General features: G+C 39.2%; 1 protein-coding gene across 1 annotated transcript; it reads left to right on the forward strand.

Moving 5' to 3' along the window:
* Positions 1-4,366: 4,366 nt before the first annotated feature.
* On the forward strand, positions 4,367-10,084 carry LOC148854895 (putative cyclin-D6-1). The gene is made up of 6 exons (XM_088984866.1): positions 4,367-4,501; positions 5,927-6,073; positions 8,545-8,769; positions 9,096-9,306; positions 9,353-9,449; positions 9,567-10,084. The coding sequence occupies exons 1-6, from the start codon at positions 4,367-4,369 to the stop codon at positions 9,799-9,801; spliced, it is 1,050 nt and encodes a 349-aa protein (XP_088840992.1). The 3' UTR covers positions 9,802-10,084.
* Positions 10,085-12,544: the final 2,460 nt, after the last annotated feature.

Raw genomic sequence — 12,544 nt, forward strand, 5'->3', positions numbered from 1 at the left:
ATTGGATCTTTATTTACTGACCCCAACCATAACGTATGGCATTAGCATCCCTAGACCCTTAAGATGATCCATATTGGATCCTGACAAGATGGATTGGACATCAATCAAACTATATGGGCAAATCCGGCTTCCAGGATCGCTGCTACCAATAAGTTGTCGCATACAAATCAAAGGCCAGGACCCTACGCAATAGAATATTTTTTATTGGATCTATCTGATCCACTTTATGGTTCTACGCCTGGGAATCTCATGGTAGGATGTGGAACACCTATTGGGGAAAGTTGTAGGGAGTCCGGATTCAGTGGACCCTAGGTTTACTGGGTGCGTGAACCCTCCAATAGGAAGTGTATACATCGATTCCTTTGAATCAACGGGTGCTTAACGTTAATTTCTATCTGTCCGGTTCAACCGGACGCTAAAAAGACAAAAAATTGAAAATTTTCGTTTTAAACCCTCCTACCCATTCTCCCATATCCGAGCCTAAACTTGGCCAGCGAAAAGACCACCGGCGATTTTATCAACAGCCAAAAATAAATCAACCGGTGATAAAGCTCCTTTTTCTTCTTCTTCTTCCCTCTTTCACTGTTTTCCTACACAATCGCTTATTATTACTAAGTTTTCTTTATTATTATTATTTTTTTTCATTTTGGTTCCTTGAACTCAAACCTCTAACCTATCTAAGCTAGCGGTACCTCAACCTATCAAAAGAAGTTCCAAAAACAAAGCACAAATGCCATGAGCCTCCATGGCTCCAAGTCACCTGGGGAGACGTTAGGTTCACGAACCCATATCCAACATTACACTTGTTACTGATACCAGCAAAGACAACGGAGGAGACACAGAATTATTACAGAAATGTAAATTAAATGATTAACAGTTGAAAATAATAGCAAAAATTTGTATTAAATAAAAATGGTTCGAATATTATAGATACAATTGTTTGACTTTATGTACAGCATTCAAGATAAGAGATCGAATTACACTGAATTTTATCAGATAGAGTTTATCAAGGTTACATTGAACTCTATATGATAGAGTTTATCAAGTTAGTAGAGATCTATCACAGGGATATGCGATAAATTTGTGATAAGGTTTATCGCATATCTATTGATTTGGCATTTTTTGGTGATGTGGCAACTTCTGATGACATGGCATTTTTATCCTCAATGTTAACAAAGACATGAAAATTTTCAAATTTAAGATTAAATATTTGATTTGGTTAAAAAAGTTACTTGAAATCAATAGAGAGATAAACGAAACCGTAGGATGATAATGGTTGATCATCGTTGTCGCCAATCTGCTCGTTGCAGTGTATGCAGTGTTTGTCTGCGCCATATCCCAAACCCCAAGGCTCGAAAAAGAAAAACATAACCCAGATGGAAAAACCAAACAAGGAAAGATCATAGAGCACTTGGGAGCAAAGCACCTGTACTTATTGGGTATATTCTTAATAATCACTGTGGTTTTGGTATCTCTATAATCCGAGTCCACAATCACGTTCTCATTGATCATGAAATGAGCATCCGAGTTCTTATGTCTTCCCTTTCATGCCCGACTCTTCGGCTGCTCCGTTGTTCTCGAAGAATTATTGTTACTTTTGTTGATGCTGTTAATTTTATTGTTGCTGCTCTTCCTAATGCTCCTCCTCGATGATTAATTGCAGTCTCTGATGAGGGCAGATTTGGCCCTCCATTGATATTGTGACACATGGTACCTAAGAACAATCAGGTGACACCCGAAACTATTTTGGCAACTTGTCTTAGCCAAGTTGATGGTGTTAGATAGTTGTATGCCCTTAGTTCCAATCTGTTTGATGTACTTATGACATTTATTGTAAATGAATAAAGTGTATATTTGATTCATGTTCTTGTGGTGTGTTTCTGTGTAAGACCCTTAAACTGGACACTAAATGAGACAAGTGTTAATTTAGAATGTTCACATCCATTGGATTAGTCTGGGGAGATTTATCCGGCTAAGGCTGACACTGGTGTGCTGCCAAGTGTTGGAATAGCCTGTCTCACCTATCAGGGTGAGACCCAAAGCACATGCAGTGTAAAATTACTTGAAACCTTGAATCGGACCGGATTTCCAGTATTGCCCTGGACCTTGGAGATTGGTGGGTAAAACTAGAAAGTTACACCTGACCCTTAAACTCGATTATGATACTGCACTAGATGTTGAATTGGGTTGTATTTGATATGTCAATCAGTGAGATCCTTAGAGATGGTCAAAACCTAGATATGTTGGGACAGTCCGGGAATTCATCTGAGTGGGTGATCATAGTGACAGGATCAGCCCCTTTGTCGGACAAAGGTAATGATCGGGGATGTACTCTATCTGATGGAAACCAAGATTGCCAGCAGCTGATTTCAATCTTTGAGATTTATTTTGCAAAATATATTTTATATGAGATATAAAAGTATATATGTTACGGTTTCAAATTGTTTGCAAAAGGTTTTAATTCCCGAGATCCATGTGAGTAGAGAGTGCAGCATTGTTCCTTGCAGCCGAGGGAAAGGTCCTCTCTTGTTGGGCAATGTATGATCATTATGAGCTGAGAGGTTAAGTGTAAGACTACTGAGGGTAATACCTAATGGGATAATCTTGCATCTGCCCACAATCCCTGGGTGTTACAAGGTGGCTTGGCCCAGGGACCACTTAATGTAAGAATTAGGCCCATAGAATCCATGTGATGGGCTCAGGGGGTTCATTGGGCTTTCTAGTGAATTCAACTCTAAAACATTGCCCTCTTTGGGCCGGGTTAAGATTGGCACACTAGCGAGGTATTTCTTGAGCTCGTAAAATGCGAGCTGGCAGTCTTGGTTCCATTCAAACCCTTTGCTCTTAATTGCCTTAAAGAAAGGCAAACAGTGGTTCGTCGACTTGGACATGAAGCGGCTCAGCCCAGACAGCGACCATTCAACCTCTGAACCTCCTTCAACTTCTGAAGTGATCTCATATCTAAAATGGCCTTAATCTTATCCGAGTTGGCTCAATGCCATGCCGGTTAACGATGTATCCTAGGAATTTGCCCGAGGTAACACTGAAGACACACTTGTTTTGATTCAATTTCATGTTAAATCGTCTCAAAATTTGGAAGATAGAATGTAAGTCTAGTATTAATTTGTATGAGAACTGAGTTTTGATGACCATGTTGTCTACATAACACTCTATTTTTCTGCCAATTAATCGCTCAAATAATTTATTTACAAGCCTTTGAAAGGTTGCCCCAGCGTTTTTCAACCTGAAGGGCATAACCTTGTAACAATATATACCAAACTCTATGATAAAGGTAGTCTTTTCTCCATCGGTCGGGTCCATCCTAATCTGGTTGTAGCCCGAATAGGCGTCTAAGAAATTAAGCAACTTGTGCCCCGAGGTCGCATCCATTAAGTGGTCGATTCTAGGAAGGGGAAAGCAGTCTTTTTGGTAGGCTCGGTTTAGGTTGGTGTAGTCGACGCACATGCTCCACTTGCTGTTAGCCTTCTTTACCAGAACGGGGTTGGTTACCTAGCTTGGGTAATGGACTTCTCTTATGAAGTCGGCTGCAAGGAGCTTCGCGACCTCTTCGTCGACTGCTTTCCATCGTTCCGGGGCTAGGTTGCGTTTCTTCTATCTAACGGGCCTAACTACATGGTCAGTATTGAGCTTGTGAGTTATAAGACTAGGGTCTATGCCGGGCATCTATGTCGTGGACCATACAAAAATATCTAAGTTTTGAAGTAGGAAACTTACTAGTTCGGATCGTAGGGGTTCTTGGACTGAAGCACCGATCTGAAGTGTCCGAGTTGGGTCTTCTACTGAAGTTGGAACAACAACTATTTCTTCCATGGGTGTAGCTCGCTCTTCGCTCTGCTTTGTGGGCCGCTCCAGCTCGAGGTCATCGGCCACCTTGGTCTTCCCCTTAAGGGTGGCGACATAGCACTTGCGGGACTCAAGCTGGTCGCCCCGCGCTACCCCCACACCGAAGTCTGTAGGGAACTTCATTGCCAAATGATAAGTGGAGACCACTGCCCATAGGACATGGGTGATCGGCCGACCTATTATTGCGTTGTATGCGGAGGGGGGCGCGACCACCAGGAAGTCATGGTTGAGTCTGACTACGCAGAGCCATGTGCTGACTTCCACAGGTACTGTCACTTTCCCAAGGGGCCTAACCTCTTCTCCGTTGAAGCCCACCAAAGGAGTGTTCGTGGGCCTCAAGTCACTTCCTTGCAACTGAAGCTGGTCGAACGCGGCTTTGAAGAGAATATCTGCCGAGACACCTGAGTCAACGAGGACGCGCCTGACCTCGAAGTCATTGATCCTTATTTTTATGACAAGCGCGTCATTGTGGGGGTAGTGGACCCCTGGCGCATCGTCCTCCATGAAGAAGATTATTTCTTCCATCTTCGGCCGCTTCGGAGGATTTTGTTCTTCCCTGGCAGCTTTGCGAACTGACGTCCGATCTACTGCTGAGGTACAACCTGCAGCGATCGAGCCTCCAACTATCATGTGGATGGTGCCTCGAACTAGCCTCTCTTCCGAACGCTACCTCTGTGACTGTTCGGCCGGCCTGTTGCTGGACTTAGGAGCATCCTTACCGTGCTCCCCTTGCCGACCTGCCTTATTATTATTATTGTTATTATTTTGTACAAAATTCCTTAAATATCCGCGATGGATGAGTTCCTCTATCTCGTCACGGAGGTTCTTACAATTTTCGGTATTGTGACCGTGATCTCTATGAAAACTACAATATAAGTTTTTATTTCTTTCATTGGGATTCCCCCCTCAGGCGGGGTGGGCTCTTCACGTACAGGGCATCCTTGATTGCCATCAGGATTTTGGCCCACTTCGCGTTCAGTGGGGTGTAATCAGCTCGGTCCGCTACTGGGGGTCGGAACGGCTAACCCGGCTTTGCCCCCCGAGCTACGTCCTTCTTCTTTCGGCTATTTCCTTGGCTGGGAAGTTCTCATTCTCTTTTTCTTTTCTCGGGCACACTCTCGCCCTTCTGGTTGATCTCTTCTTCCATGGCTATGAACCTATCCGCAAGCTTGAGAAATTCAGTTATGGTTGCCGGTTGGTTGACAACCATGTGCCACTTGAATTCTTTGTGCGTCATGCCCTTCTTGGCTGCTGCCAGGCGCCACGGAGTCCAGGCGCGGTATCTACATGCATGCATCGTTGAATCGCTTGATATAGCCCCGGATGGACTCTCCCTTTCTCTGGACTATGTTGAGAAGACTTTCCTCATTTCGCGGGCACCGCTTGCTAGTGATGATGTGGGACGTGAAGGCTTGTGCGAACTGTGCCCAACTTTTTATCGATCCAGGTGCAAGGTTTCGGTACCATGTGCGGGCCACTCCTCTAAAAGTGGTGGAGAAAGCCACGCACATGCAAGACTCACTGGCCCTTGCCAGGTGCATCTGCGGCTGGAAGGCATCTACATGATCATTTGGGTCGAACGACCCATCATACTTGTCGAGAGGGGGGAGTTTGAAGTCCTTAGGAACAGAAAGAAGGGGAGCTTTAACTTCACCCAAGCTTACCTCTTCCCTTCCTCCGAGCTCGAGGAGGTTGTCGGTGGTAGACCGGCAAGCTCGGCGACGGCTTCTCTGCTTCTTGGCGGGCTCCGCATTGGTGCTGCTCACCTCTATGCTGTCAAGAATAGTTTGCGCAGGAAGCAGCTCAGGTTGCTGGTGATGGCTACGGACAGAGGGGTTATGCTTAGATTCTGCAGCTAGGATCTTGAATCGGTTCTCCAGAAGTGGGGCTTCGAGATTCGATCACTGAGGTGACGTAGACCTGGCGAGCTGGGGTCCTCCCGACCTGACTGCCCGCAGTGAGACAGGAGTGGCTGGTCTTTATTTTCCACCTCGAGAGGAGGCTTGGCTCTTAGAAGCCTCTCCTTAGCGAGAAGGGCATTCATCCTGGCGGGGAGTCCTAGCTTGCCGTGAGGCTGGGTGTCAGGGAGGGAGCTGAGGTTGAAGCTGAGGCAGCTGAGGGAATTGCTGCTAATAGTGATACTGAGAGACTTGGTGCAGCACTTGGTGCTGATAGAGCTGGAACTGCTAAAATTGTTGCATCTGGGCTTGTATGGCCCGCATGGGCTGCACCAGGTTGTCAAATTGGCTCTAGCTTGTCGTCGGAGGGACAATAACAGTGCCGGTAATGGTTGTCTCAACAGAGAGGGGAAGGGGAACACTCACAGGCGCCGCTGCTCATGGTACGTTCAGGCTAGGGGCTCCGTCCACCAAAAGGGGAACAGTGAATTGCCCAATATAGACCACGGGTACCTGGGGTTGTTCCCCGGCGATGTCCATCTCCATGCTATGTCCGACATTACTTGAAGAGGCCATGGGTGCTAAGTTTTCAGAAAAGAAGGAACTGTGAAAGTTTAGAGGGAGGATTTTAGAAGCGTTTCCCACAGATGGTGTCAAATGATGGTGCGCAATCCGGTCACTCCTAGCTGGCTGCTGACTGGCTCCTTGTTGGCGACGAACGGCATTTGAGAAGACGAAAATGAAGGATTCCTGGGGATCTTTACCCGGTGGGAATACTCCGATGCTTAAGTTAGAACGCAGGAGAAAGAGAAAAGAAGTATGTGGTAGCTAAGAGTGTAGGTCGCGCTTTTTAACTATGCTTGAGATATTAGATGTCTTCAGAAGAAGCTTCTTTTCTTCCCTGAGGGCTTTTATAGGGGTGTTCTTGTCAGGTCAGGCGTAAACGCCATTGGCCCCTACTACAGCCGTTACTTGCCAGTGTTGCGCAGGCGGCCATTGCGACGTACTCCTTGCTCGGGTGAGTGACACATCTCCAAAGGGTAGGCGCGCCTCCGCCTGCTGAGAGACGTGGGTGCAGACTGTCGAAAGGACAGGGACTGCGCTGTCGGTTAAGGGATGTGGCGTAGTCTGATTGGTACGGCCTATCAGATGGAAGCTTCCTGAGGAACGCTCGTGCCGCTCATTCGCGAGCTACTTTGTAGTGAGCTCGGAATGCTTCATGGTTACCCTTAGTAGAATTGGTCCCTGGGATGACTTATCTACTTGGGGGCTCGGGCGAGTTGGTTTCCCTAGCTCGCGAGCTAAAGTTACTTCGGAATATCCCTTTCGGGGTAGCTTGGGGAACCTGGAGCTCGTGTTGTGGCGAGCTCCTTCTTTTGCGAGCTATGATGTAGCGAGCTGCTTTACAGGCTCGTTACTTAGCCGTATTAGGTCACGATGTTGAGTTGTTGCTCGTGCTGAGTCAGATCCACGTGCCACCATTTCGTAGGTCGAGCCAAATCATCCTCCATCAATAATAAATAATATAATAATAATAATAATAATAATAATAATAATAATAATAATAATAAGTAACACTAATTATATATTTATAAGATAATTAATATGAATTAATATAAATATAAAATGATTATACCCCAGTTAATAATTAATATTATTAAAATACTTATTAATTATCATTAATTAATTAACATTTTGAAGTAATAATTATCATTGTTATAATTAAGGAATTAATTATTAGTATTTAATTATAATCAGTAATTAATTTTTATCAGAAATCATTATTATTAGTAATAATTAATTATAATTATTGATAATAATAATATAATTAATTATTTCGTATAAATGTATGAATTCTAATATAAATAATTACCACTAAATATCAAAAGAATGAATATGAGTTAATATAAATATAAAATGATTATTTCTGAATTATTAATTACCATTTTGAAAATCTTTATTAATTATCATTTTGAATTAATAATGATAAACATTATCAGTAATATGTCAGTAATATATCAGTAATTAAGTATTGATAGTAATTATTTTAAGAAATTATTATCAGTGAGTTATTATTATTTGTAATTAATAGCTGAAATTAATTAATTAGAAGTTATTAATGATTATTATTACCCCTCTCTTTCAAAAAGTTGACTCATCATCATCGTCATCATCAATGACAACAACTTGATAAATACATAGTTTCATAAAATAGGTAAATATTTTTAATTTAATTTTTTATCTTTTGGAAAACTAAATAAGAGAAAAATAAAATGGTTAGCATTGCAAATGAAAAATTATTTGGATTTTTGCAAAAGAAATTATTAAACATAAAAAACCAATTATTCAAAAATAAGGTAGTTAAATCAAAGAGTAATTAAAATTATTCAGTAAATAATAATTTTAAGAAACTAAAATGAATAATTAATTATCTGTCCAAATTAAAATGGGTTATTTCAACAAATAATTTTAAGTAATTAAAATTTTCTATTAACATTTTTTAATAATAATTAGTATTATTAATAGATTAATAATAGGATAAATTATTGGGTTTCTGACAAAGACCCCCTGTACATTCTTTTGTGACAAAAACCCCTGTTCATCTTCCGTTAAAATCTGCCGTAATAATATTTTTTAATCCCATAGTATCCTTGTAGACAATTGGAAGAAAAACACTGTACATCTTCCCTGACCTCCCGATACACGAACAGAAGCGGAGTGATCCACATTCCTCTTTCTCTCCCTCTCTCTCTCTCCCCCGATCTCTCTTCTTCCTCTGTAGGGAGTGCTCCAAAACCCAAATGCAGCAGATTCTACAAGTCCTGTTCTCTCGTTTCCCCAAGTTTTAACAGTTATTCCTTCAAATCCTTCCCCGGAGACTTCTTACTGTGCGAATCGAGATCCTTCGTTTTTTTGTCAGGCTCAATTCTCCAGAAATTTTGATCCGTTCGTAACATACCTCGTTATCAATTATCTCGATCGATTCATCTCCACACAAGGAATGCCGGTAAGTAAAAGATAAGTTCGCCAAGTTTCTAGTGTATCTTATCTTTCTCCTTGTTCTGTTATTTATGTTGTGGTCACTCCTAAAGCATTTTCACTCGTCATCGGTTCGATCCTCTGAAGACCTAAGCGATCTTGATGTTGCAGCGAGAATGAACAAAACAGAGTTCCTCCTGACTGATTTCCAGTTAAAAGAATACACTTTTTTTTTTCTTTCCTTATTTCTTTCTATGTTTGTCATTATTCGTCGTTCTATTCCCGTTCGTTAATCGAATATATATTTACTGAACGCTACCAGTGTTAAAAGAAGTCACCGATTTGTTGAAACAGAGGGAAGAAGGAATCATCTTCAACACGCAAACAATACAGCGAATGGAGCTCCTGATACTCGGAGCTCTCAAGTGGAGAATGCTCTCGATAACGTCCTTCTCCTTTATTTGTTACTTCCTTTCTCTATTCAAAATCAAAGAACTGCCTCTGATACATGATCTGAATAACGTTATTGCATGTAGAAATATTTCTTTCGTAATTGTACGTCAAAGTAATTCTCAATTGGATCATTATAATCTCTCTTGTTGCTTATACAGAGATCAAACATTTAGCGTTCAAGCCACCAATAGTTGCTCCAGCAGCAGTTGGTTCTTTCACTTGCAATTCCCTTGCGAGATTTCCTCTTGTGTTTATGTAAATGAAGTAAGCACTTTCCCATTTTATTCATCTCCTTTGGAAAAAAAGGACAAATGTGATGTATTCTTTATAACCCCTCTTAAAATCCATTTTGTTAATTTCTCTTGGTTACAGGAGAACCTGTTCGATGCAAGACATAGTGATTGACGGCTACGAGTCGGTATTTGATATGGTTTCGAGCTCGGACACGCCAGCCAACGTGCTTGACCAGTACTACTCGAGCTCGGAAAGCGAGAAGACCCGCTCCACCATCTCCATCGCCACTCCTACTATAAAAACAGCGGAGAGAGACATCAAGCGGCGAAAGTCGAGCGATTTCTGCAACGATAATGTGTTTCAGCTTTCATAGACACAACAGTGCTGAATTCCTGATAAGTAATCTGGTACAACAGCATAACTCATCCAGGGAACGACATTAGCAGCACCATGGATTGAAAAGAAAAGAAAAGTCTATGAGAGTGTGTGATACTCTCCCCAAAACCAAATCACTGCTGCCCCATCACGTACACGACAGTCTACCTCCCAAATCCACGAAAAGAAAAAGGAAAATAAGATGAAGCAAGGGGAAAAAAAGAAGAAATGAAAGGAAGAATAGGACTATGTAGAATCTGATATATTTGGGTTTTGAAACACTCCCTATATGGTTCATGTATCATGAGATCGGGGAAGATGAAGAGTGTTTTCTCCTAATTGTGTATAAGAGTAATATAGGGATTAAAAAATATTGCAACGGTAGATTTCAACCGAAAACTAACGTAGGGGGGGTTTTGTCTCATGGTCATAGTAGAGAGGGGGTCTTTGTTGCAAAACAAAGTATAGGGGGTCTTTATCACAAACCCCATAGTACAGGGTGGTCTTTGTAATTTACCCTTAATAATATATTAATACCAATAATATATTCTTATTATGTGGGTATTGGTTTTGAAATCAGTAATATTAAATTATTATTATTATTATTTTTTATTTTTATTAAGAAATTAATTTGTTACAATTATGATTTTTAATTAATTCATAAAATAATATTTGCTTTTATAATTCTTTAAGTTTAACAGTATTGAATGATTGAAATTTCATAATTTAACTTTTACTAAATGAAGTATTTATTGGAGAATAATAATAGTATTAATTATAATTACTTGTAATAATAATAATGTAAATAAGTAACACTAATTATATATTTATAAAATACTTAATATGAATTAATATTAATACAAAATGATCATATCCCAATTAATAGTTAACATTATTAAACTGTTTATTATTTACCAATAATTAATTATCATTCCGAAGTAATAATTATCATCATTAGTATTAGTAATAATTAATTATAATTATTGATAATAATAATAATAATATAATTATATTAATTAATATACTATTATTAATTATAATTACTTATAAAAATATAATTAATTATTTCATATAAATGTATGAATTATAATTTCTAATAATAATTATAATATATTTAATTAACATTAAATATTTATTTTCAAATAATTAATATGAGTTAATATAAATTTCTGAATTATTAATTACCATTATGAAAATATTTATTAATTAATATTTCGAATTAATAATAAGCAATACTCCATAATTAATTATTATCATCAATCAAGTAATAGTAGTAATTATTATTAGAAATTATTTATAGTGAGTATTTATTATTAGTAATTAATAGCTAGAATTAATTAATTAGAAGTAGTTAACAGTAATTATTATTAGTAATCAATAGTTGGAATTGATTAATTAGTTTTGTATGTAAAAAGTAATTAATAGCACGGTTTCCTTTTGGAAAAGATTGAAATAGGGAGCTTCCCACTTCTCGCAACTCTACATAGTGGTGGGCTCTACTCTGTATGTTAGTGGGGTCTTTTCTTGAACTACCACTAATCAAAATTTGACACATGTCTAGTGGACTTTGTTCTTGAAGTACACTTAATTAGAATTTGACACGTGTCCAATTTGGTTAAATCTTTGAAATGACAAGTGTTTGAATGTAGATGGGCCACATGTCTGACTGTAGGGGGTTTTGACCTGAAATTATTCCTTTAATATATAATAGTAAAAGTGTATGTGCATTGCATGTGGGAGGTTATAATGATAATGATTAAAAGAAAGTAGATATGGAGGTTCGATTGTTGAAGTAAGAGAGAGATATTCAATAATGTTTTGTGGCAAACAAGCTCATTTTGAAATTAACCAAAATAAAGGTTAACTAATATATACATGATTGAATAAATGAATAGTTGTTTGCAAAATAAAATAATGGATTGGAGATGGATGGACCCAGATATTAGATTAGTTTCTGGATTGAATAGGTATGGGACCAAGAAAGGTGATAATTGGAACCGGGTCAACAACATTTTGAAAAAATTGAGAAGGAATAGTATTGTGCAAATGAAAATGATATCTAATTGTCCCAATTTCAATTCAACAAATTATATCCAATTAAGGAGGATTAAATTGCTGAAATCTTCTATCGTTGAAACCTCCCCTCCCCTAAAGTTTGGTAATTGCAATTCGGTCAATTATCTTGGGTCTTGTCGCTCACATTATTGTGCAGCTGACTTAACATACTTCTATAGAAAAGTACATACGCTGCAGCTGACTTAACATACTTCTCACTTATGGGCGAAATATGGCTGTCGTCAAAGTAATACCATCTATTCTCATCTAGAAGTTTCACATTGTTGATAAAATCACAATGTCAGGAACAAAAACTTCCCATATGATTACTATAATAATATGTTCACTCTCCACCTCTACTTAGAAGTTAGAACTCACACTTGGACCACCTTTTAACATAACGAAACTAGAGAGGACTAAAACATTCAATGACTCATTTCTTGATAAGGTACAACCCAAAAGTGTAGTAGTGCAGATTTTTAGGTTAGCGTTCCAATCTGCTTCGTCGATGGGTTATGACTCAAGAGTTGCATATATGTGCAAATTATACATGCTCACTGCTTGAAATGATCGATCAATTGGTGAGCCTCAAAAGCATTCATCCTTTAGAAGGTCAATACTATTTTAGCAAGTTTTTAACTTGTCTACAGCCTCTCATGTATGCACAATCAATAGAATTGGCGCTT

This window comes from Nelumbo lutea, chromosome 4 (genome assembly GCF_056320005.1).
Source record: "Nelumbo lutea isolate HS-2025 chromosome 4, American lotus-T2T, whole genome shotgun sequence".
In the NCBI taxonomy this organism is placed as follows: Eukaryota; Viridiplantae; Streptophyta; class Magnoliopsida; order Proteales; family Nelumbonaceae; genus Nelumbo; species Nelumbo lutea.